Here is a 25,569-nt window from a genome sequence, read left to right on the forward strand (position 1 = left end):
AATAAATTGAAATAATTAAAGTGTTAGAAAATACTAATAAAAATCACATATTTTAATTTTTAAGTATAAGAGATAAATGGTAAATGTTAGAGGCATCAGGATAATTCGTTTAAAATAATATATTAATTTATTAAATTATACTAGAAAATTAAATGAATTAAAATGCTATATGAAAATGGAGAGTGTGGTTGGTTTGAAATGCTTTAATGAGGTAAAAACAGTAATAATAGTCTTTAATATCCTCCTATTGTTTTTCCCTTGTCACCCATCTGTTTTTACCTTGAGTTGAATTTTCTATTCTCTTTCAAGTCTCTAAAAATATTTTATTTTGCTTACAGTGCACATAGTAATTTTGAAGTCACACGACACAAAGAACCCACCTGGGTATTTGAAGAAAGCAACCAAAAATGCAAACGGAGCATTTTGTTTTTGTTATATATAACATGTCTTTGTTTAATCTCTAATTTTCATTTCTCAAATTCTCTTTTCTGCTCCTATATTTTATTCACTGTATAATGTGATGAGTGAAGGTTGGTAATGGCAGCTGGTTCTGGTGGTATAAATATATACACATAAACATTCATAAAGAGAGACAAAACTAAAGCTGTGTGCTTTGTGGGTATTCGAGCAATGAGAGTTTGGAGGGTTGTGGTGTAGTTTCCATGGAAACTAAAGGCAGACTCATTGCTGGTTCTCACAATAGAAATGAGTTTGTTCTTATCAATGCTGATGAAATTTACAGAGTAATTACTTCTTCTTCTACTTTTACTTCTCTTTTTTATTTTTAGTTTCATAACTCTGTTGTGAATTTTGATGTGTGGTGTTTTTGGTCTTTTTGAAGTTGTTTTCTTTACCTTATTTCTGTTGTTTCACAAATTCCATTTGCTCATTCTTAAGTTATTAACACAATAAAGCTAACTTTTGTGATCACTTCAGTTTAAAAGCTGCAAATATTGGATTTTGATTCTTTTCCTCTTCTTGCATTGCCACTTTGAAAGAAGAAAAAAAAGGGTTAAGCTTTTATTTGTCAACACTTGCTGTATTGTTGCCAAAAAAAAATCATTGATTAGTTAATTTTTATTTTTTCCTTTCTGGTTTCTAATTTTGGAGCTAGTTAATGCAAAAGATTGTAACTTTGACTTTGCATGAATAGTATCTGATTATCAGTTCTTTTTTCAGTGAAATGAACAGTTAAAATTCACTTAGTAGCTTCAATTTTGACATGTTGGTTTTCAGTTTGATGGTTTAGAATGTGATTGAGTTTACAAGTCCATTTGGTTGTTGTTTCCAGGTAAGTTGTGTTAAAGAACTGAGCGGGCAAATTTGCCAGATTTGTGGGGATGAGATAGAGATTAGAGTAGATGGGGAGCCATTTGTTGCTTGCAATGAATGTGCTTTCCCTGTATGTAGACATTGCTATGAGTATGAAAGAAGAGAGGGCAACCGAGCCTGCCCTCAATGCAAGACCATATATAAACGCATCAAAGGTTGGCATCTCCATTCCTTTTTTTTAATTTCTCACTTTATTTGTTGTTGTCCCTTATAACCTATGTTGCATGAAAATTTACCGAGTTACATATTTCCTAAAATGTTTCCGAAACACCGAAATTTCATATTTATGTCCATTCTTGTAGAAAATATTGTTTCGTCATTTTCCATTTTAGTGTTTTCTGTTCAAGCGTTTCCGTTCTCAAGCAACATAGCTTATAAAAATGGTTACTATTGTAACTGAGAAACCTGAGCTATTACAGGGAGTCCAAGAGTCGAATGGGATGAAGAAGAGGAGAATACAGATGATTTAGAGAATGAATTTGATATTTCTGGCCCTCACAGCTTTGCCGAATCTATGTTTAACGTTGGTCGGGATTGGCAAGCCAATGTTTCAGGGTTTACTGCACCATCTGAGTTACATTCTGCTCTTGTAGCTTCTGAGGTTCCTCTTCTGACTTACCATGAAGAGGTAAATTGAGTTTTTTTGGAAACTTTGATACCTTTTCCATTCCCTAAATATACCTGTATTTATAACTGCTTATAGCCACTCTGTGTTGGCCATTCATTCAATGTTATAGTGGCTCTTTTTGGTGTAGGATGTTGGGATTTCACCTGATAAGCATGCTCTTATTATACCCCCATCTCGCACTTCATGGATACAACCGATGACATATCTTGATTCTTCCATGTCTTGTAAGTTTGTTTAACCTGAATGACTGACGATTATATTCAACTTTAGAGGCTACTGTTCCGTCTACTTTGCTTAATGGTTGATTTTTCTTGATGCTGTAGTGCAACCCAGAGCTATGGACCCTAAGAAAGATTTGGCAGTGTATGGCTATGGAACAGTTGCATGGAAAGAGAAAATGGAAGAGTGGAAGAAAAAGCAAAATGAAAAACTTCAAGTTGTGAAGCACCAAGGTGGGAAGGATGGTGGATATAATGGAGATGAGTTGGATGATCCCGACTTGCCCATGTAATTAGCCTTCTTAACTAACTTCTTCATTACTGGACCTTCCTTCTCAACCTTTTGTTTCGTTTTGCGTTTTCTCAGAGCCATGAATGGTTTAGTCATTAAAAGAGTTAAAAAGAGACATTATTATACTTAGAGGAACTCACTAGGTACATACTTTGGCAGGATGGATGAAGGGAGGCAACCTCTTTCAAGGAAGTTACCAATTTCTTCGAGCAAGATAAGCCCATACAGATTGATAATTATAGTCCGACTTGTAATTCTTGGCCTCTTCTTCCACTATAGAATTCTTCATCCAGTCAACAATGCCTATGGATTATGGCTAACATCAACCATTTGTGAAATATGGTTTGCTGTATCATGGATATTTGATCAACTACCAAAGTGGTACCCAATTAAACGAGAAACATATCTCGATCGATTATCGTTGAGGTAATCTCTTTGTTCTCTCTGATAACTGTTTGTAATTTTCGGCAATTTCACATATTAATGTGCAGAATTTGTGAATACTTGTAGGTATGAGAAAGAGGGGAAGCCATCTGAATTAGCCGCTGTAGACATATTTGTTAGTACGGTTGATCCAATGAAAGAACCTCCACTTATCACAGCAAACACAGTTCTATCCATCCTTGCTGTAGATTATCCGGTCGAAAAAGTGGCATGCTATGTCTCAGATGATGGTGCTGCTATGCTCACTTTTGAAGCACTCTCAGAGACTTCTGAATTTGCAAGAAAGTGGGTCCCTTTCTGCAAGAAGTATAAAATTGAACCCCGGGCTCCAGAATGGTACTTTGGTGAAAAGGTTGATTATTTGAAAGACAAAGTAGATCCAGCATTTATCAGGGAGCGGCGCGCCATGAAGGTTTGTTGCTTTTCCCTGTTGCTTTAATGTTCTTTTGTTTGGTTATATGCAGATGAATATAAAACATCATCTTGCTTTGGAGTAGGGAAGTATCAAAAATCACATTAATGACAGTTTTCTCATGATAATTAAAATTTTGGCTTGGTTAGAAATAATAATGTACAGTATTCTTTTGTTGCATGCTGATAAAGAGAGAATACGAAGACTTCAAAGTTCGAATAAATGGACTGGTTGCCACCGCACAGAAGGTTCCCGAGGAGGGATGGACAATGCAGGATGGAACTCCATGGCCAGGGAACAATGTCAGAGATCATCCTGGAATGATTCAGGTAAAAGAAGTTATTTGGATGTATGAGTAGTATCATCACATGATGGTAGGGTTGTGCAAACTGAACCAAATTGAAATAATAATAAAAATCGGGTTGTCTGATTGGTTCCTTTTGAAAGTATGAAAACTTCAGCTCCTTTTTGGAGCAAACCGAACTGAAAAATCCCAAACATAGTTTAACAAGAACCTAATGCACACCCCTACACGTCATGTATCGTCTCACCCTTCTAAGGAGGTGAAAACTTAAGCGATTCTAAGCTTGTTATAAACTTGTTCAGGTTTTCCTGGGGCAACATGGTGTCCATGATGTTGAAGGGAACCAACTGCCTTGTCTAGTTTATGTGTCTCGTGAGAAGAGGCCAGGACATGATCACCACAAAAAAGCTGGTGCAATGAATGCTTTGGTATAGCTCCCTGTCTCCCAAGCTTCTCTGGTATTTTATTAGTTCTCCATTTTCTCACTGTTTTCTTTTTGCTGAATAAAAAAGGTGAGGGTATCTGCAATCTTAACAAATGCTCCATACCTGCTGAATGTCGATTGTGATCACTATATAAACAACTGTAAGGCACTTCGTGAAGCCATGTGTTTTATGATGGATACAACATCTGGAAAGAATATCTGTTACGTACAGTTTCCTCAAAGATTTGATGGGATTGATCGCCATGATAGATACTCCAATCGCAATGTTGTGTTCTTTGACGTAAGTGGATGTCTTAGTATTGTTTACGTGATAGTATAAGTTATGTTGCACGAAAACTTATCGACTCCTATATTTTCACATTTCATTTTATAGTTTCTAGAAATACTTCTGAAATTCCGATTTTTTTTTAAATGTTCATTTTACCATTTTTAGTTTCTACATTTTCAGTTCCGGCGTTTTCCCTTTCGATGGTTCCATTTTGTGCAACATAGCATACAAGCATATGCTTAATCTTTATCTGTATTGAAGAAGGGGGGAATCATGTTTCTTTCGATTGCAGGTTAACATGAAAGGATTGGATGGGATCCAAGGACCTATATATGTCGGCACTGGTTGTGTTTTCAGAAGGCAGGCACTTTATGGATATGATGCCCCCATCAAGAAGAAGCCACCAGGCAAGACATGCAACTGCTGGCCAAAATTGTGCTGCTTTTGTTGCAGATCTAGAAAGAAGAACAGGAAAGGAAAATCAAACGAGATTAAGAAGAAGAACAAGGAAGGTTCCAAGCAGATACATGCATTAGAGAATATTGAAGAGGGTATTGAAGGTAAGAAATTAAGAATCATGGATTTAGGTAATAGTAACAGGAGATTGTACGAAAAGTTGTCTGGTTGTTTGATTACCTGAACTCTGATTGCAGGTATAGATAATGAAAAAACAAAGTTAATACCCCAAATAAAATTTGAGAAAAGATTTGGGCAGTCACCGGTTTTTATAGCTACATTACTCATGGAAGAAGGTGGGATTCCAAAAGGAGCAACTTCTGCATCGCTTTTGAAAGAAGCCATTCATGTCATTAGCTGTGGTTATGAAGATAAAACCGAATGGGGTAAAGAGGTATGCTAGCCGCGTGTGACAATTTTATATTCTTAACTTGTCATTTTGTTTCCTTAACTTCAATGCTCTTCCTCGTATAAATCTCATTTTGCTATAGGTCGGGTGGATATATGGTTCTGTCACTGAGGACATATTGACAGGCTTCAAGATGCATTGTCATGGCTGGCGTTCAGTATATTGCATTCCGCAGAGGCCTGCATTTAAGGGTTCAGCTCCAATAAATCTTTCAGATCGTCTGCACCAGGTTCTTCGGTGGGCACTAGGATCTGTTGAGATTTTGTTGAGTAAGCACTGTCCTATATGGTATGGCTATGGCTGTGGATTGAAACCGTTGGAACGATTCTCTTATATAAACTCAGTTGTCTATCCTTTGACATCAATTCCCTTAGTCATTTACTGTACCTTGCCAGCTGTTTGTCTCCTTACAGGAAAATTCATTGTTCCTGAGGTATTTCCTTTGCTTTTATATATTATTCAGAATTAAATAAAGATAGCACTATCCTAATATCATTTATGTTATTTTAACGAATCTTGTTTACTTGCAATTTCAGCTTAGTAACTATGCAAGCATCATTTTCATGGCGCTCTTCATAACAATAGCACTTACGAGTGTCCTTGAAATGCAATGGGGAGGCGTAGGAATACATGACTGGTGGAGAAACGAGCAGTTTTGGGTGATTGGTGGCACGTCATCTCATCTGTTTGCACTTTTCCAGGGTCTGCTCAAGGTACTGGCAGGTGTTAGTACTAGTTTCACGGTTACTTCAAAAGCCGGGGATGACGGAGATTTTTCAGAACTCTACCTCTTCAAATGGACATCATTGTTGATCCCGCCTCTGACATTGCTTTTCATAAACATCATTGGAATTGTAGTTGGAGTCGCCAACGCTATCAACAACGGGTATGATTCTTGGGGTCCGTTCTTTGGTAGGCTATTCTTTGCAGGTTGGGTCATTCTCCATCTTTATCCATTCTTAAAGGGATTCTTGGGGAAACAAAATAGGCTTCCTACAATCATACTTGTCTGGTCGATACTTCTAGCTTCCATTTGCTCGCTGTTATGGGTCCGACTCAACCCATTCACATCGAGAGATGGTCTTGTATTAGAAATTTGTGGATTAGATTGCAATTAAGGAAACAGAATATTGCATAAACATGCTACTATTTCTCGTCGAAGAGGAAAGAAATCCCTATGACAGTGCTGAAGAAAATCCCGACGGGCAGGGATGTGTGTAAATATTATGGGCATTGACATATTGTCATCTAATTTGCCTAATTTTTATAAATTATTTGTGAAAAGTTAGTTTAGCAATAAAATGTCAATGAAACTGAATTTAAATCACTGCAAGAGGCAGTATTGTGAAAAACTCTGTACGTTCATATATTTCTTTAAGATAGTAATAATGACTAAATGGCATGAGATATGCTTACAATATATCAAACTCTAGAAGTCCATAATAAAATCCAAATGCATAAAATAAATACCTAACCTAGCTTAGAGAGCAAGCAATCTAATGAACCTAGTGATAATTCCTCACATCCTCTAGAGGACGCCTCTTAGTTAATGTTTTTGGTGCAGTCATATTACCAATTTGCTCCTCCTTATTGGTTGGTGCATTTTCTTTCATAGTATACCAGTCAGAAACTTTCTGTTGTATTGGATGAACTAAATCGATTTCAGCAGTTTTCATCTCTGAACTCAGTTCATCATTTTCCTCTACAGTTTTATCAGACTGTTCAGCTTCCTGACTTGTCAGATTGAGTTGGAATTCTTCTTCTCCCTCTCCAGAAACCAGACTCAGCTTGGAAGATTCACATTCTATCTTTCCACAAATAGCAATTTGTTATCGATTAGATAAGCGTTTCAGTTATATAAAACTAAAACATTAAAATTAATAATTATTTTCTAAAATGAAGACGAATTAACATTTCAGTCAAAGAATCAAGCACTAACCATGATCTGGAGAAGCGTCAATAGCAGACTTGATTGTATTATCAGATTCCAGCTTATGTTGGAGTTGAGAAATATCTTCGAAACTATGTGGTTCCTCGGTCTCTGCAGGAGGTGTCTTGCTTATGTTGTCAGGTGAGAATGTGTTGAGAGCAGCTAAACAGTCATTATCATCTTCAGAAACTCCTTCATTAACTGGATCTTGCTGCAAGTCAAGTTCCTCTTCAGTTACATCCTGATGTACACTTGCATTTTTTCCCAAGGTTGAACTCTCTGTAAACTTATTTAGTTCTCCACCAGCTTTCTGACCTACATCAGTTTGTTCTGCTGTAAGTACTTCATCATTCTTCATCAATTGTTCCTCAAGCTCTTCTGTGTTTTACAAGAAAAATGTTATCTACGAGTTATAACACTACAAAAATATCATGAATATTATGGCTGCATGAAGCTAAACATACAGCAGATATTGCTTATCATGTAATTAAAAACAATGGTTTGGTAAATAAGATCGAAAATTAAATATTAGATTCAGTATAATGGTGTCACTTACCATAATAAGCTTTTGTAATTTGTTGTATGGAAGAACTGCATAAATCATCTTCAGGTTTAGCACAATAGGTATCTGCAAGTGTTGAAAGTTCTGCTGGCATGTCGTCTTGCTGTTGGCTAGAACTTGAAATAACCTTATGTAGCTGATGAGTCTTTGAAATTTCAAGTAATGTATCTTCCCAAAAGTCTGATTGAACAGCCCCTCCATCTCCTTCCTCTTCTTGTATATCGATATTTTTGATGGGTATTTTCATGGAAGCACCATTGTCTTCTACACAAACATCTTCCCTGACGCCATGGCCACAATATGCAACTTCTGCTAAAACCCCTTCCTTTGCAGGAAAAACGGTATTTTCCACCTCCTTATCCTCAGGATTCTGAATATGAAGGAACTCTTGATTGATTACAGGTGCATTGTCAATTTTTTCATCAGAAACTATGTCATCTATGCCAAAATTCATTTCAGTTCCTTGTTCAACTTTTTCATCATTTACTAAATCTTGGTGTAACTGCACAAAACTCTCAGAATTATCACCTGTCAAATTGTCTTCCAAGACTTCACCAAGTTTTGCCGTTTGCTCTTGTTCTCCAGGTGTAACCTTCTCAGAGTTCTTGCTCATCAAATTCTCCTTAAAGTGTTCTTCATCAGATTTTCCAGCATCTTGTTCTCCTTTCTCATAAATCATATTCGCCTCCCAGTTGGAGTTAAGGGAAGATTCAACTTGACTTGATGATCTATTTTCTGTGAGATGCAAAAACATTAGAAACAAAAATTCAAATCAGCACACGGGAAATGAGAAAAAAGCATGGGAAAGAACTTCTTACACCAAATCAGAACTGTCTGAATAAACTACAGCAGTTTTTTTTTTCACAGGCAGGCAAAAGATTATTACACATTATGAGAATCATAAAACAATGACAGAATAAGGAATGCGTGCTCATGTTTATTTTATTTTTATTTTTTGCATCTCCCTACAACATATTTATTTATCATTTTAATCAAATTTCCAGTTCAAATTTAAATTCTTTTGAGATAGACATCTCTGAACACTTCAGTTTTAACATTTTGAGAAATCATAAAACAATGGTAGAATACAAAAAAAGAAATTCTTAAATAGCTACTTTCCCACAACTCGCGAGGTAAAACACATAAATGCTTCAACAAAGTGAGATGATAGAATAAAGCAAGAAATAAGTAAACAAAACAAAATCAAAGGCATGACACTAGATGCAATTCTAGCCTTAGATTTAACTGTCTCAGTTTTTCTGTATATACAGCAAAGGAAGAGACAAAAAGTACTAAAAAGTAACATCTTGAACTTATTTGTTTCTACAGTAGCTAGATTGAAATGAGAGGCAAAATATGTTCTATTGTTTTAATATCTTTATAGCTACATATCTATCTTCATAAATCAAAAAAATATTAATTAACCGGAAAACAAAATTCAGATTTCCAAACTGATCCCTAGAAATTGGCGAGAAAAGGAAAAAGTACTCAACTTGCTTCTTCATTAGCTACTGCTACGTACTTAAATAACATACATTTTGGTTGCAAAAGTAATTTATCAGACAATGTCTACCCAAAAATTTTAGTTCTTTCAGAATTCAAGAAAAAATTCTAATCATGCTCAAAGAAGAGAATGTCACCTGATTCCTTCTCAGCATCCTGGTTAGTACCCTTGCCTTCCAAATTATCTTCCATTTCTCCAGCACCTTTCTTTGTGTCTCCAGCTTTTGCATCTACGACACTTGTGTCCATATCTGGCACATGTTCCACACTAGGACTGTTAGGCTTAAACATCTTTATTTCAAATTGAATTTCAGCATGGTGAACTCCATCAGATGGATTCTTGAGGAATCTGGAATCAGTAAATCCAGCCTCAGACAAAGTAATCGGATCATCATTGCTCCTTTTTTGCAACCCATTTAAACAAATAGAAATCACTTTATCAGGCTTAACAGTGCTTTCTGATTGTGAAGTCCCTTCATATTGCTGCTGCTGAATATCCACTGCCATCATGCATTTTTCATCATCAGCTGCTTTTCTATTTCCAAAAGTACCGTCACAAATACTGGCAGATTCAACTTGATTCAATGATCTATTTTCTGTGAGATGGAAAAACATTAGAAGAAAAATCCATATCAGCACACAGCAAGTGACACAAAAGCATGTGAAAGAAGTTCTTATTCCAAATCAAAACTGTTAGAATAAACTACGACATTTTGTCTTCTTTTTACAGGCAGGCAAAAAAGCATTTCAGATTATGAGAACCATAAAACAATGACAATATATATAGGGTGCTCATGTGTCTTTGTTTTTGCATTGCCCTGGCAGCATAAGTAAATCATTTATATCAAATTTTCAATTGAAATATATTCCATTGCCATAGAGAACTCTGAACGCTTCAGTTTTAAAATTATGAGAAATCATAAGACAATGGTTGAAAACAGAAACAGAAATTCTTAAATAGCTACTTTCCCATGACTCGTGAGGTAGAAAACAAATGTGCTTTGACAAAAGTGATGATAGAATGAAGCAAGAAATAAGTATACCAAACAAAATAAGAGGCAGACTTCATGACACTCCATGCAACTCTAGCCTCAAATTTAATCGTCTAAGTTTTCTGTGTATCCAACAAAAGCAGTGACATCTTGAACTAGATACTAACATCTCGAACTTAGTTTTTTCGACCATTAGCTAGATTGAAATGAAAGGTTATGTTTTTCATTGTAACACCTTTATAGCTACATAACTGCCATCTTAAATAATCACCTACCATGATCGACTATTAAGAAAGCAAACAAGATTACGATTTCTTCACTGGTCCAAAGAAATTCAAAAGAAAAGGGAAAAGTACTCAACTTGCTACTTTATTAGGCTATTAGCTACAACTTCTTGATTAATTGCAAAGTAATTTATCACATAATGCCTACCCGGAAAAAAAATAGATCTTTCACGTTTCAAGCAAAAATGCTAATCATGCTGTGAGAAGAGAACGTCACCTGATTCCTGCTCAACACCCTGGTTAGTACCATTGCCATCCATATGATCTTCCAATTTTCCAGCTCCATCCTTGGCAACTTCAACTTTTGCATTTACATCACCTGTGTCCATATATGGCACATGCTCCTCATTAGGACTGTCAGGCTCAACCATCATCACTTCAAGTTGAATTGCAGCATTGTAAACTCCATCAGATGCACTACTGAGGCATCCAGAATTAGTCAATCCAGCCTCAGACAAAGTAACCAGCTCAACATTGCTACTTTTTGGTAAGCCATCGAAACAAACAGAAATTACTTCATCAGACTTAACTATGCTTGCCGTTTGTGAAGTCCCTTCATTTTGTTGTTGCTGAATATCCACTACCATCATGCATGTTTCACCAGCTGCTTTTCTATTTTCAAACATACCATCATAAATACTAGTATCAGGAACTTCTGGAGCTTCCTTAGCATCCGAGTGATCGCCCATGAAGTTTGTAGAAGAGTCAACTTCAGAATCACTTGCTTTAAATAGCATTCTTTCTTCCTCCACTCTATCGATACTATTAATGCTTTGGGTAGATTCTGAATTCAATTCAACATTCTTTGCCTCAAGAAAATTACTTTGTTGAGTGCTCTGCGGCAAAACAGTAGCTACTTCCTCGCAATCATCATAGAAGGAAAGGTTCATTATCGGATTACATTCTGCGGTTTCATTCCCTAAAACCTGACGAGACTGCTCAAACTTCAATTGTGCTTCCGCAAACTTACCAATAGTCATTCCCTTTATTGCCATTTGTGAATCACTAGATTCTTCACCTGCAGAGTTCACTTCTGCAACAACCTTTTGGGAACCACCATAATCCCCAAATTTTGCTACCAAATAATTCCCTGAAACCTCCTTATCTTCCACTTCAGGTTTTTTAATGTTTATCTCTTCATGCGTGCTTTGATTTTCAACCATATACCCCACAAGATTATAGTGAGCATCTGCCCCATCCACAACATCCTCTATACTGCTATTCTTATTGTCATATATCTCTTCAATACCGCAGTCCTTATCCTCAACCTTCTCAGAGGACAGGTCTCGGATCCTTTGAGCAGATGATGCTTCTGACAAGAATTGTTCACCGCCACTGTTGTTAAAACTATTTCCTCTTTCACTAACTATGCAATCTTGAAAATCTTCTTGGCACAAAATCTCATCACTGGAGTTTTTTGTTATTGCAGTGTTCCCAGCATTTTTATCACCCAGCTTCTCATGATTGAATTGGGGTAAAGCATCTGCTGGTACTTCTTCCAGAACTTCATTTGTGTCTTCATCAATAGAGTTAGTGGCGGTTGATGCTTTGTCTGCTACATCTACAAAAGTAGCAAAAGTTCACAGAATATGGTCAAGTTGATTCTCAGCTGGGTGTGGACATACAAGTGACAAACTAATATAAAAATATCACATGGTAGAAGTAGAAAACTGACTTTGATGTTGTTTACTGATCTTCAAAGACAAGTTACCTGAACAGCAGGATAATTTGGAGTTGGTTACAGCAGAAGAAAAAAAAATACGAGATGAAAATATCAGAAGGAAGACTGATATTAGTTACCGCCGACATGGTATTGGAAAAGGAAAAGCTTAGAATATCTTGCTTAAAGAGATCATTCAATCTCCATTTCAGAATCAGTAGTTAATTGCTTTTCCTCTTAAACAGAATTTTAATACCAGCCAAAGAACAAACACTTTAACCACAAAAAAAAAGCAACTAGTCTACTTACCTTGTTGACGTTCATCATTAATATCAGGAATGGTGCATGTAGAATGTGGGCCTGCATGAAATACAACATCCAGAATTTAGTAAAAGATGACTGAAACAAGACAATGACACATTGCAAAAGGTTCTGAATATATTGCAAGAGTTAGACATTGGTTCACACATGTTAAAGCAACTCTTGTAGAAAAGTAGTTTTGGCTCTCTTCGACAACACCACCACTTTCAAGGTGTATGTCTTTGACTTCCTCTATAAAAGTCTCAGCTTTAAAAGTGGGGGATGCTTGCGAATCATGAGGTACTCCTCCGTGCCTATTCACGTCTAGTGTATCTTCCTGTTCTTTCCTTTCCATACAATTGACGTCATCTTCTTGAACAGATGCACTTTTAACTTCAGTTGCAAAATCACTGCCACCGTCAGTTTCCTGGTCTACGTCATTGGTGCTATTCTTATTAAAAATCTCTAAACTGACTTCTTGTATTTTAATTTCAGTTTCAACATTTGTATCGTCCTGATCAGCCTCGTTTAGTTCACATCCACCCTTGTCAATAAATACAATGTCTTCACATGAATGAATACTGACATAATCATTCACTTCACATTCTTCTTCGCCTAATAACAATTCTTCCTCAGCAGGCACATTCTCCAATTCTACGAGATTAAAGCCGTCAGCTATAGATGATCAAAAACTCAGAAAGAAAAGGCCCAAAGCATTAAAAAAAATAGAAATTATTTACCTGCTGTTGACGGAGAAAGAGATGAGAAGGCATCAGAGAAAGACATCACATCACAAGTGTTTCCTTTAACCTCAGCTGAATCATGATTATCGAACTTTGCACTGACATCCAATGGCTGACATGGTGGGCTATCTACGCTGATACTGCCATCTCCAATAAGAAATTCCTCTAAAGTTGTTGAAGTATCCATTTCTACTCCAATGTCAGAAAGCAAAGCAGAAACATATACAGACTCTCCTGCAAGCTTTGATGTATCCTCTTTTGTGAAAGAATTTTTCAATGCAAGCGGTGCTGCTTCCAGAGTTTCCTCCAATTTTGATGTAATGTCCATCTGTACTCCAATGTCAGAATGTATAGTCAAAGCACCCACTGAAGCAATGTTTCTTTTTCCTCTACGTATGGTTTTGTATTTCCCTCCCTTCTCAGAGGTTTCAAAATCATTATGCCTGTTCGAGACTAAATAATTTCTTTCTCCTGAAGCTTCTTTCATAATTAATCCAGTTTCTTCAATTGGTGGTGAAGTGTTTGTTGGAATAGTTCGTTTGCTCACACTTGACATTCTTGATAAAATACTTTGTTGCTTCTTCCCAACAGATGCAAAAGGTCCAATTAAGCCAGATCTATGTACACGTCCAGTAGATTGACCTGGAGTTTTTTCAATGGAAAACTCATCAATAGCCACATCAATTTTGTTCCCTTGAACCATTTCACGAATTTTGTTCTCTAGCACAACCTTCCCACCACTTTCAGAAACCGTATTTATTTCACTGAAAGTTGCTGTCGAAAGCTGTCTAGAAGCACTCCTTGTGAACCTCCGTAGTTCATCGCTCATGCAAGAACCTTTTCCTGATATGTTTATTGGAGTAGTATCCTTCATTGTAACTGGCACTCTTATTATGCTTCTTTCCTTCTTCTCAACATGTTTACTAGATGCAGAAACTCTAACCGAGTCATTTTGTTGCTTCGTTTCAACAGATTTACTGGGTCCAAACGATCCAACCAAGTCATTGTTTAAGGCATGTTGTGTAAAATGCCTTGGAGTATTTCCAACCAACAACTCATCAATATTCACATCCATTAGTTCAGTTTTTTCATTTTGTTGCCCAAACTTCCCAACATCTATCAAATGTTGTCTAGAAGCACTTCTTGTGAATCTGTGGGGACCTTTTCCTGATATGTTTGTTGGAGTAGTTTCTTTAGTTGTAATTGGCACTGTTGATATGCTTTCTTGCTTCTTCTTCCCAACAGATTTAATGGGTGCAGAAGATCCAACCAAGTCATTTTCTGCTACATGACATGTAGAACGCTTTGGAGTATTTCCACTTAAAAACTCATCACCAGTCGAATCAATTTGTCTATCCTGAACTGTTTCAGCTTTTTCATTTTGTTGTTCAACCTTTCCAACAATATCAGCAATTTCCTCCATTTTATTAGAACTTGCTGTCATATGTAGTGCAATAGCATTTTTTTTGGACCTCCGAGGTTTATCAATCACGTGAGCACCTTTACCTGAAACAGTTTCATTCAATAGCTTCCCTTGTCCCACATCTTTACCTTTTCTTGTTGCAGCAGTATTTTTGCGTGGTTGCCCAACTTCTCCTACACACTCCACAGACTTCCTGGAAACTTTACTTCTAGTCCAGCTTGGTTCATGAGTCACATAAGCATCTTTGCCAGAAAGATGATCATTCAATCGCTTCTCCTTTAGCACAGCTTCACCTATCCCACATTCATCACTAACACCAACATTAGAGTTAAATACGGTAGTTTTGCGCCTGGACCTTCGTGGATGAACTGCAGGTATAGAAGCCTTCTCAACATCTTTTATAGTTTCTAAAGAACCTTTAGTTTCATCTTCAACCTCTCCATCTAAAACCCCTTTCCTCCTACGCTTCCTTGTCTCTTTTAACACCCCCTTTCCAATCAATTGTGTATCCTTTTGCACAGCTTCACTTATTCCTAACTCATCACTAACACCAACATTAGAGGTAGTAGCTCTATGCCTGGACCTTCGTGGATCAACTGCAGGTGTAGAAGCCTTCTGAACATCTTCTACACTTTCTAAAGAATCTTCCACTGCATCTTCAGCAACTCCCTGTAATACCCCTTTCCTCCCAGGCTTTTTAGTCTCTTGGAACACCCCTTTTCCATAACTTCCCGCCTCACCATCAAGCGGTGCACCATACTTTCCTTTAGATGCCTTTCTACCTAAGCCCTTTATGGACTCCTTTATCCCAACTTCATTTTGCCCTGTAACTGAAGAAGCTGAAGACCTTGTAACTCTACGAACTCCTTTAACGTTCATAACCTCAGAATCTTTAGAAACATCCATATTTCTTCTCGACCTCCTAACAACTTTCGGATCCTCTTTGATTTCTTCAACCACTGTTTCAGTTCTCTCCACTATGATAGAAACAGTGCCCTGGTTATCAACCACATTCCTTGACCGAGTAACCCTCCTTGAATCATTCTCACTTCTCATCTCTTCATCTCCCCTGCTTCGACCTCGTTTCTTTCTAGAAACACCATTGATTTCTTTAGATTCATTTGATAGAAGAGGATTAACTAGAGAAGTCCTCCTGGTTATTCGTTTTTCATCTTCCCCGTTTTGACCTCGTTTCTTTCCAGAAACAGCAATGGTTTCTTTAGATTCATTTGATACAGGAAAATTAACTAAAGTAGCCCCCCTGGTTATTCGACGGGCTCCCTTTCCATAAACGGAAAGCTCATACTCACGTGTTTCAACGTCAGGACTGAACTTTACTTTCTTCACTCTCTTTATCTCATCTACAGACTTTGTCTCACTAGCTTCTTCGGAAATTGAGTTTCCCTTTGCCTGCGTAAATAAATGATCAAAAAATTGCAGTTTAGAAATAAAATAAATTATACCATAATTTAAGAAAAGAAACTGAATTCGCGGTTAAATTCTCAGTTTTTGAACATCTCCAAGAAATTATGCAGACTACTCTTGAATCAACAATTTAATCAAATAAAAAACAAAAACATCAATCGAAACCCTAACTATCCAGGTCCCGCAACTCAGCAAAATAAAGTCTATAAACAGCTAAAGAAATTGAAAAGTTGTCAACAAAATTAATGATGAAAACAAAACCTGGAGAATTTGGGTCAAACGTGTCGCCATTTCGAAATTGGTTCGATTAGCAGGAAGGCCATGCTTTTTGCATAGTGCTTGCAACTCTTTTCTCTTCATACTATGATAACAATCCTCCATTGCATGTCAATTCTACTCAATTCATTTCACATCATCCAATCAATCTCGACTGTTTTTTGAATGGTTTTCACTCAGTGAAAAGATTACAAAAACATGAATGGAGGTTAAATAAAGATTATGTAAATTCAAATTCAAAAATCGCGGAGGTGTTTGGTTTTCCCGCTCATTGAATGTTTTCACCACTCGCTGTTTTTCAATGCCAAGTCGCCATTTTGAGGGAGAGAATGGTAAATTTTAGATGTTGACTGGTACAACTGCATTTTGATGGTGGTTATTTCAGAATTGGATAACAGGATAAGGCCTATTTTTTTAATGGTCTCCACCACGTGTAATACAAAACTTCTTCGGCACTCTGTTTGAAACTAAAAACTGAATTAAATCATCTTATAAATAAACGGCTTAATCACCAAAAAAAAAGAAAAAACACCTTTTAACTCTTTTTCAGTTGCACCATGACGTTGTAATTTTGTCAGTTACATCTAAATTCGCACCTTTGAGTTTCAATTCCACCCTCAAAATCAAATTGGACTTTTTTTCATTCGGAAAAAATTCATAAAAACACTTATAAAGTACTCGTTTGAACTCTTTTTCCATACAAAAAGTTAAAAATAAATGACTTATTTTAATTTTTTCCAAATGAAGAAGAGATCAATTTAGTACTTGAAGGTGGAATTGAAAACCAAAAGTGCAAATTAGGGTGTAGCTGACAAAATTGTAACGTCAGGGTGCATTTGAAAAGGGGCTAAAAGGTGGGTTTTTTTTTGTGATTAAGTTTAAATAAAAACTTCTTCGGCACTTTAGTGTATTGAATATATTAAAAAAAATCATCTTATAAATAAAGAATTATTCCACGTGGACAAGGCGTCTTTTGATGGTTTCCACGTGGAATACGAAACTTCTTTGATACTCTAGTTAATTGGACTCTATTTAAACTGTGTTAATAATCTGATTCATAATTAATTTTTTAGTACAAGGTCCATGAAGTTTCCTGAACGGGTCTCAACTATGAAACGACACCTTTAAACCTTCCACAATCACACTAATCCCCACTCGAATCATATATGTCTTTTATGAGAGGTAAACTCTGGCCCTAAGTTTTAAACGGCTGCATACATAATTACAGTTCGAACTCGCGACCTCACTCAAAATAGAATAGCGACTTACCAATTCAGATACGTCTTGGGGTTGATTTATAATTAATTTAATCTAATCTAATTAGCAGTTTAGGATAGTATGAATTTTCAGAATGGTAAAATTTGTTAGTAATCAGTTAACACTTTAAGATCGTTTTTTTTTTTTGTTGCCAAACTTTAAGATAGTATGAATATTCAGTTTTGTGGTTTTTAACCATATAAATAAAAAAAATAAAATTTAAAATAATTAAATTTTATAGAATCAAATTTTAGGTGTATTTGTTTTTTTTTTTTTTTTGAGGGGAGTGTATTTGTTTTTATAATAGTGTAGTTATATTTCATGTTTTTTAAATAACTAAGAAAATAAAATAGACAAGTATAATTAATATATACACACAATTTATAAATAAATATAAATTATTTATAAATCGATTATTCAGTTAACCACAGATTTTAAAATTTTAAATCCTAAACTAAACTATTAACCGTAAAATTTAAAAATACCAAACTAATTAAACCTAAATTATTAGACCAATTAGCCATTGTTGTCAAACCCGAACGGGACCGGCTAGTTTGACCGCAAAACCCATAAACTGGTTTCGATTTGCACTAAAAACCCGCAATCTTTCTATTAATCCGAACAGATAACTGCGGAGTTGGCATGATTAACTGAGAAACCCGAGTCCGATTCAATCAACTGTAGAAAAACCAACAAATGGCCTTACCAAGTATAAAATAATCAAACTAAACAGCCTTATAAGAATTCTAATCCTAATTTGTGTTCCTGTTTCTTATAATTATCGGTGGTTGTTAGCTCGGGTTTAACATTACTAGACCCCGGTTGAACTTTAAACCTTTAACCTTTCACCGTCAACGGTTCAAGCACCGAGCCGGGTCTAACAACATTACAATTAAAGTATATTTTTTGTTTAAGTTTTCAATTTTGATTCGTTAATTAGTTTGATAGATTTTTTATCCATCCCTAATTTGTTACTCCAAGGTACAGGACAAATACAAGGATTTTATGGAATTTTTAATAGAAATATTTGAGTTGTATTCTTCTACCCAAATCAGAATATAAATTCTTATTTAATTAATTAAAGACTAATAGATGGATATACTTATCACTTTAGAGTCCGACACAAATTAAGATATAATAGTACATGATATAAACGATCTAATATTTACAAAACTCACTTGGTGTGTAGAGCACATGACCTTTTGTGTGCTCTAATGCAATTCATTCTTCCAATTGCATTTTCTTCCGCTCAAACCTTATGAGCCAAAGATTGTAGATCACTGAAACGACATCCCTTCTATTTCCTCAACCTCTGTTTCAATTCTCTACAGTACACTATGCAGAAATCTTCTTCATTGAGCGAGTAAACCTCCTGGAATCAATGTCGTTTCTCATCTTTTCATCTCCCTCGCCTCGACGTCTTTTCGTTCCAGAAACAGCATTGCTCTGTTTAGAAGCAACAGGATTATCTAAAACGGAACTCCTGGTTAATCGTCTGTCTGCCTTTTTATAAACCGAAACCTCATATTCTCGCGTTTCAACCTCACGACTGAACCGCACTTTCTTAACATTCTTTACTTCACTTTTCTCACCAGCTTCTTCCGATTTTGAGAGTTCTTTTGCCTGTGTAAATTAATTACCAAAAAATTGCATTTTAGAAATAAAACAATTAATGAGGCATAAGCAGACTACTTTAACTACATAAAAAACAATCGAAACCCTAACTTCAAAGTCCTGCAAACCAGCTTTCCTCCATTTTCGAGGAATCATATTGCTTGTATATCCAACACAATCAGCCACAAAATGAATGATGAAAAGAAAAACCTTGAGAATTTCGGTCAAGCGTCTTGCCATTTCAATATTGGCTAAATTAGCAGGGACGCCATGCTTTTTACACAAAGCTCGTAACTTTCTTCTCTTCATAGAAAAATAATCCTCCATCATCAATTTCTCTCGATGCATTTCACTATCATCCATAAACTCAGTTTTTTTTCCAAAGATTTTGGTTTTTACTTGATACTGAGATAATAAGGGATCGAGTTGAAAATTGCGAAGAAGGTTGCTTAAAATGCAGGCGTTCGGTTTCCCGCTCATCGAGCATGGGAAGTTGAGACTCTATTATCTTTCAAAATCACCACTCGCTGTAATTATGGCCAAGCCGCTGGTTTAATACTCATCAGAGTAGTAGTAAGTAAGATGTCAGAAGAAAACGAGATAGGCAAACAGCTAATATTAAGTCTATTTCAGGGAGTGTTTATCTCATGTTAGGTCTGTCTGGCAGGTAGAAATATAGCCTGTAAATATGACGGATTATTATTTAAATCAATATCAAACCTTTGTTACTTGTATTTGTATCAAAATGGTACCTTTTTTTTGAACGTGTATATTTTATTTATGATCATTTTCTTTTTCTACAAATTCAGACTATTTTTATGACAACCGGAAATAGCTCCATATCTTAAAACAACATTCTTCCTCTGATAGTTACGTCATAGAAAAAAACATGAATTTATCAAAAAAATTGAGAAATTATGATACCAAAAAATACAAACTAAAGAAATGGTGTCATTTTAATACAAGGTACAAAAGTTTGGCAGCATTTTCGCTAATAACTCAAATATGGATATTATAATAATCAATGTTTTAAAAATTGAACCAATAGCTGAACCTGTAAAGCCACTATTTTCCTGTTCAACAGATTCAATAAATTTTTTGAAAAATTAAAAAATTAAAATTAGCGCTGGATTTTAAATTTTTAGCGACATATATTTCGTCACCAATTTTCTTCATTCGGCTTGACAGCAATCCAACCGATACGATTACCGGTTCATCCAGTTCAACCAAATGTTTAGTTTTTGGTGTTTTTATAAATCGGACCACTGGCTGGATTCCAGTATACCCAATCTGCTATGGTTAGATACTTTTCTGCAGGTGAACTGGGAATTTTTCCACTCACAGATTTGACTAAATGTGGAGTCCAAACCCTAATGAACTGGTTTCGTCGTTTCATCACACAATTAACCTCTGTTAAAATTACCGATTACATGCTTTAATTATAGCGAACTTATCTCAATTCAATCATTACCCATCTATGCCGACACAAAAATAAAACCAGCAATGGATAATTAATAATTCTCGTTTCTGTTTTTCTCAGGAAAGTAGAAGAAGAGTCAGAAATCTCGTGTGGAAAGTGCCGCTCATTGCGCCAAATAATTGGCGCTGCGTTTGCACAAAGAACAAAGACATTCATCACTCTCTTTTCTTCTTCTTCTTTGAAAACAGTATGATAATCTTATCAAAAACTTCTAAAATACTAGATCAGATACGAATCAGTTTTTGAACTTAAAAATAGTTACATAGACGAAAGCAGGGAGATCAATTCGGCGAAGAAGGAAAATCTGAATAAGGTGCGCATTTTATAGCAGCGGAGATTGGTGATGTTATTGTTAGGGTTTGTTTTTGCCCTAATTACCAGAAGTAGGGCTGCGGCCCGTTGTAAACGACGTCGTCTCGTCGTTGAGACGCAAAAGTATTGGATTTAGTGAATTTGACGCACAAAAATAAAATTATTAAAATTATATAATAAATTTAATAGTAGAAAATATTACTGTAATATAATTGTTTTAATATTATAATATAGCTTTGTAATATTTTAATTACCAAAATTTTTAATAAGTTGAAGAAAAAGATATGAAAATATGACGCTCCCTACATTTATTTACAAACTACTCCTCTATGAAATTGAAGCAGCTTTACTCTATGAAATAAATTATCCTCTAGAACATTGAAGCAGCTTATTCTATGAAATTGAGGCAAAAGGCAAAATTAGGGGTGTATATGGGCCGGGCCGAGTTTCTGTTAGGCCAAACTCGAGTTTGAGTTCGAATTTGCTATAGAAGTTCGAGCTTGAGCCCAAATTTTAAAGTTCGAGCTCAATCTTGACCAATAACTGAGCTACTCGAGCTCGAGTTCGATTCAAATTCAATAAAAAATATAGTTAATAATTAAAATTTATAATATTTGACGTACTTTTAATTATTTTGCTATTAAATATAATATTTAATAAACAAAGATGATATACATTTAAACATTAAAATATAAAAAAACCAATAGAATAAAAAAAAATTAATATTATATATATGTGGGTTCATTAAGACCCGTTTAAGCTGGCGAGCCTCACGAGCATCCTTAGTTGATGCTCAAACTCGGTTCAAGATGAAGTTTGAGTAGATCGAGCTCGAATTCGGCTCGAATTTTTCGATTGGATTTCGAGTAGCGCAACTTGTTTATGCTCATAGACAAAATTAAATTTATAAATTTTGAGTCGTATAGATTCATTAAAGAATGGTACAATACAGGCCCATTGCAAAATTAAAAGAAAATAGAGGACCTAAAGGTGGACTGTTATGCAAATAAAGAAAGTTGAGGCCGAGTTTTATAAAGTAATAAAAATACTATATAATGCTGTAGTTAGGGTTTATTGAGGGTCTCTGGAGCTAACAGACCAGTAGTAGCCGCACACACGAGGTAAGCTAGCACCTCTTCTCTTTCCGTCTTCCTTTCAATCTCACCGTATCAGTTTGGCTGCTGAAAAAAATCGAAATCTAAAGTTTTCTTTTAGATCTCTACATTGGAGTTTCGTGTTTTTATCAGTCTTCTGTTATGGAAATGGATTGCAAATATTAAAAAAAATATTTTTTTTATCTGTTTTACTTGTTATTTAGTAAATTAAAATTATATTTTCCGCGATTCATATTCATTTAGCTATCTGATGTGTTTCTGTGTCCTGTATATGGAATTATGAAGAGTGTATTCTTTAGTTTAATTTTCCGATTATTGAATTTTTAAGTAAAATATGTTTTTAGTAGTGGATCTCTTAAAATGTTGTACTGGTTGTTTAGAATCATTTAGGGAATTGTTATTATTGGGTTTTGATATTTTTATTAATTTTGAATTTGTTACTATTTTTTACAAATTTTGATTTTCTGGTGGTGAAGCAGATAAGAAGAAGAATGTCTCACAGGAAGTTTGAGCACCCAAGACACGGTTCCCTTGGATTTCTGCCAAGGAAACGAGCAGCTCGCCACAGAGGAAAAGGTAGCTCTTACTTCATTGTCATTATAGTGGATTGATAAACATTCCTTTCCTCTATTTTGCATATGTTATTTATTATATGGAGTGATGAAACGCTGTAGTGTACTGTTCAGTGTGTGTTATTTGTTTAGTTTGCCTCTTGTTTGCTTTTAGTGTAACTGTGTTTTATCTTGTATTGGAGACATTCATTGTCTAATTGTTTATTTGTTTTGGACCATACAGTGAAGGCTTTCCCAAAAGATGACCCTACCAAGCCTTGCAAGCTGACTGCCTTCTTGGGATACAAGGCTGGTATGACTCACATCATGAGAGAGGTGGAGAAACCCGGATCAAGTAAGGATTGTTAAGTACAATGTTTTTAGTTTTTGAATTTGATAGAATCCAGAATATCTGAATATAGTTTTAACTAAGAACTGAAAAATTCAGTTATATTTGCCTTTGAAGAATCCAATTTTACTTTAACTTAATTAATAGGAATCTAAATTGCAGATATGCATGAACCTTGTTATGTAGTTATATATTCTTTCTTATGTTTATCAATTGTTTTGTATAGAGCTTCACAAGAAGGAGACATGCGAGGCTGTTACCATTGTCGAAACTCCTCCTATGGTGATTGTTGGAGTTGTCGGATATGTGAGGACACCACGTGGTCTCCGTTCTTTGAACACTATCTGGGCTCAACATCTTAGTGAGGAGCTGAAAAGAAGGTTCTACAAGAATTGGTGCAAGTCTAAGAAGAAGGCTTTTGGCAAGTACTCGAAGCAGTTCGACACTGAAGAGGGAAAGAAAAGTATGCAAGTTCAGCTTGAGAAATTGAAGAAATATGCAACTGTTATTCGTGTCCTAGCTCACACTCAGGTATTATCTATTTGCTGTTCTAGATGTGTTATGCTTTTTGCTAGTAATATTTTTTTATGCTACAGTCACCTAGCACTTGTTAGTAATCAGTTGACCTAGCTTCGCTGTGTTCACTTTATGGCTTCATATGATCTTCAATTTGTTGTGGTTCTACTTTTGAAGATGGTTATAATATCTTCTGTTGTGTTATTCTGTATCAGATCAGGAAAATGAAGGGGCTGAAGCAAAAGAAAGCACACCTGATGGAGATCCAGGTCAATGGTGGCTCTATTGCCCAGAAGGTAGACTTTGCCTATGGCTTCTTTGAGAAGCAAGTCCCAATTGATGCTGTTTTCTCTAAGGATGAAATGGTTGACATCATTGGTGTGACCAAGGGAAAGGGTTACGAGGGTGTGGTCACTCGTTGGGGTGTCACCCGTCTTCCTCGCAAGACCCATAGGGGTCTTCGTAAGGTTGCTTGTATTGGTGCTTGGCATCCTGCAAGAGTCTCATTCACTGTCGCCAGGGCTGGTCAGAATGGGTATCACCATCGTACTGAAATGAACAAGAAGATTTACAAGCTTGGCAAAGCTGGCCAGGAGTCTCACACTTCTTCAACTGAGTATGACAGGTAATCTTCGTGTTTATACAGCATCTTTTTGCTAATTTTGATTTCTTTAATTTCAGTGATCATAAATTTGTTAATTTTGAAGTTTATATGTTGTGATTAATTGAAACTCTTATCTGAATAATCGGACAGGACTGATAAGGATATCACTCCAATGGGTGGTTTCCCTCACTACGGTGTGGTGAATGATGATTATCTGATGATTAAGGGATGCTGTGTTGGACCTAAGAAGAGGGTTGTTACACTCCGTCAGTCTCTGCTTAAGCAGACTTCTCGTGTGGCTCTTGAGGAAATCAAACTCAAGTTCATCGACACCTCTTCCAAATTTGGTCATGGACGCTTCCAGACTACCCAGGAGAAACAGAAGTTCTACGGTCGTCTCAAGGCATAGTCACTCCGACAAATATCAAATTTTGCTTTACTTTAGTAAATTAGTTGATAATTATTTTTATGTTGGAGGTGTTTCCTTTGGAAAGACCATGGATTACTTTGTTAGTTTGGTTGTTTGAACTTCCAAGAGTTCTAAACGGTTGTTTAATTTTATGTTTCAGTGGAATCTTACCTATTTGGAGTCATTATATGGTTTGTTTGCGATCTATTTGTAGATGCTGTAGTGTTCTGTATGCTTTTTGATTATTTTGTTCTTTCCTCGTCAAAAATGTTTTTGCTCCTATTATATCAGGCTACCTTTCACTTTTTTTTTAAAAAAATAGCACTTAAATTTATAAAACGGTCAATTTTATCCTATTTTTTAATTTTGACTTTCTAACCCTATATTAGAACAATTAAATGACTTTATTATTATAAAGATTAAAATATTTAAAGCAACTAAATGTAAGGCTCATTTATACTTTTATTAAAAAAACATTACATAGATATATAATAAATTATTTTTTTATTAAAAAATAAATAAACAAAAACCAATAGGACGAACGTAAAAATTTCATCCCTCCTAATTTGGAGTCATGATTCCGCCATTGTGTCCAGTCTATTGCCAATTTGTTCTTTCTTGGGTCTGCCGTTCTCAGTCGTAGAAAAACTGTTCGTCGCAGTAGTTCATTCAATCCTAGCTAGGTTCATATGCCGTTTATCTATATTGCCGCAACTAACGAAACGACGTACAAAACGTCGGAGCAGTTGCAACAAACAACGAATGGACGTTAGTGCAACAACAAGTAGTGGTGGTTTGAAGAGCATAGGCATCCGTGGTGAGGAGAAGGTGCGACGACTGTTGTTGCAGATTATATTTATTTTGATTTTTTTATATTAAGCTTAAATTAGATTTAATAAATTTTTTAACTAATTAGGTTCTTTGAGTTAAATATTAATTAAAATTTTAATTAGAATCAATTGTGTTTAATTAAGAAACTCGGTCTCTTTTTCGTGTGAGGGGTAATTTTGATCCGGTTCTACCAACTTATAAATTGAAATAATGTGGTTCACTTGA

At 35.6% G+C, this 25,569-nt stretch overlaps 4 protein-coding genes across 6 annotated transcripts; 2 read left to right on the forward strand and 2 right to left on the reverse strand.

Moving 5' to 3' along the window:
• Positions 1 to 366: 366 nt before the first annotated feature.
• LOC126664227 (cellulose synthase A catalytic subunit 5 [UDP-forming]-like) lies at positions 367 to 6,535 on the forward strand. Its single transcript, XM_050356511.2, has 14 exons — positions 367 to 743; positions 1,292 to 1,487; positions 1,752 to 1,960; positions 2,088 to 2,184; positions 2,284 to 2,467; positions 2,630 to 2,896; positions 2,981 to 3,326; positions 3,518 to 3,655; positions 3,933 to 4,058; positions 4,143 to 4,355; positions 4,636 to 4,903; positions 4,997 to 5,193; positions 5,291 to 5,641; positions 5,745 to 6,535. Exons 1-14 carry the CDS (start codon positions 663 to 665, stop codon positions 6,324 to 6,326), a joined length of 3,255 nt encoding a protein of 1,084 aa, XP_050212468.1. The 5' UTR covers positions 367 to 662; the 3' UTR covers positions 6,327 to 6,535.
• Positions 6,536 to 6,550: 15 nt separating this feature from the next.
• Positions 6,551 to 16,650, reverse strand: LOC126664226 (uncharacterized). Of its 3 annotated transcripts, none has more exons than XM_050356509.2 (10): positions 16,292 to 16,649; positions 13,180 to 16,015; positions 12,608 to 13,093; positions 12,449 to 12,499; positions 12,155 to 12,190; positions 10,697 to 12,040; positions 9,341 to 9,799; positions 7,695 to 8,435; positions 7,148 to 7,516; positions 6,551 to 7,012 (listed from the first exon to the last, which is right to left on the reverse strand). In XM_050356509.2, exons 1-10 carry the CDS (start codon positions 16,409 to 16,411, stop codon positions 6,714 to 6,716), a joined length of 6,741 nt encoding a protein of 2,246 aa, XP_050212466.1. In that variant the 5' UTR covers positions 16,412 to 16,649; the 3' UTR covers positions 6,551 to 6,713. The 3 variants fall into 3 exon arrangements, with proteins under 3 accessions (XP_050212466.1, XP_050212467.1, XP_055960340.1); XM_056104365.1 differs by having other exon boundaries at positions 6,976 to 7,016; positions 16,292 to 16,650; XM_050356510.2 differs by lacking the exon at positions 12,155 to 12,190.
• Positions 16,651 to 18,720: 2,070 nt separating this feature from the next.
• Positions 18,721 to 19,626, reverse strand: LOC126669679 (uncharacterized). The gene is made up of 2 exons (XM_050363249.2): positions 19,388 to 19,626; positions 18,721 to 19,186 (listed from the first exon to the last, which is right to left on the reverse strand). The coding sequence occupies exons 1-2, from the start codon at positions 19,538 to 19,540 to the stop codon at positions 18,899 to 18,901; spliced, it is 441 nt and encodes a 146-aa protein (XP_050219206.1). The 5' UTR covers positions 19,541 to 19,626; the 3' UTR covers positions 18,721 to 18,898.
• Positions 19,627 to 21,981: 2,355 nt separating this feature from the next.
• LOC126657792 (60S ribosomal protein L3-1) lies at positions 21,982 to 24,697 on the forward strand. Its single transcript, XM_050352571.2, has 6 exons — positions 21,982 to 22,090; positions 22,564 to 22,660; positions 22,880 to 22,990; positions 23,211 to 23,515; positions 23,716 to 24,125; positions 24,255 to 24,697. Exons 2-6 carry the CDS (start codon positions 22,576 to 22,578, stop codon positions 24,511 to 24,513), a joined length of 1,170 nt encoding a protein of 389 aa, XP_050208528.1. The 5' UTR covers positions 21,982 to 22,090; positions 22,564 to 22,575; the 3' UTR covers positions 24,514 to 24,697.
• Positions 24,698 to 25,569: the final 872 nt, after the last annotated feature.

Source organism: Mercurialis annua, linkage group LG1-X (genome assembly GCF_937616625.2).
Source record: "Mercurialis annua linkage group LG1-X, ddMerAnnu1.2, whole genome shotgun sequence".
NCBI classification, from domain to species: domain Eukaryota; kingdom Viridiplantae; phylum Streptophyta; class Magnoliopsida; order Malpighiales; family Euphorbiaceae; genus Mercurialis; species Mercurialis annua.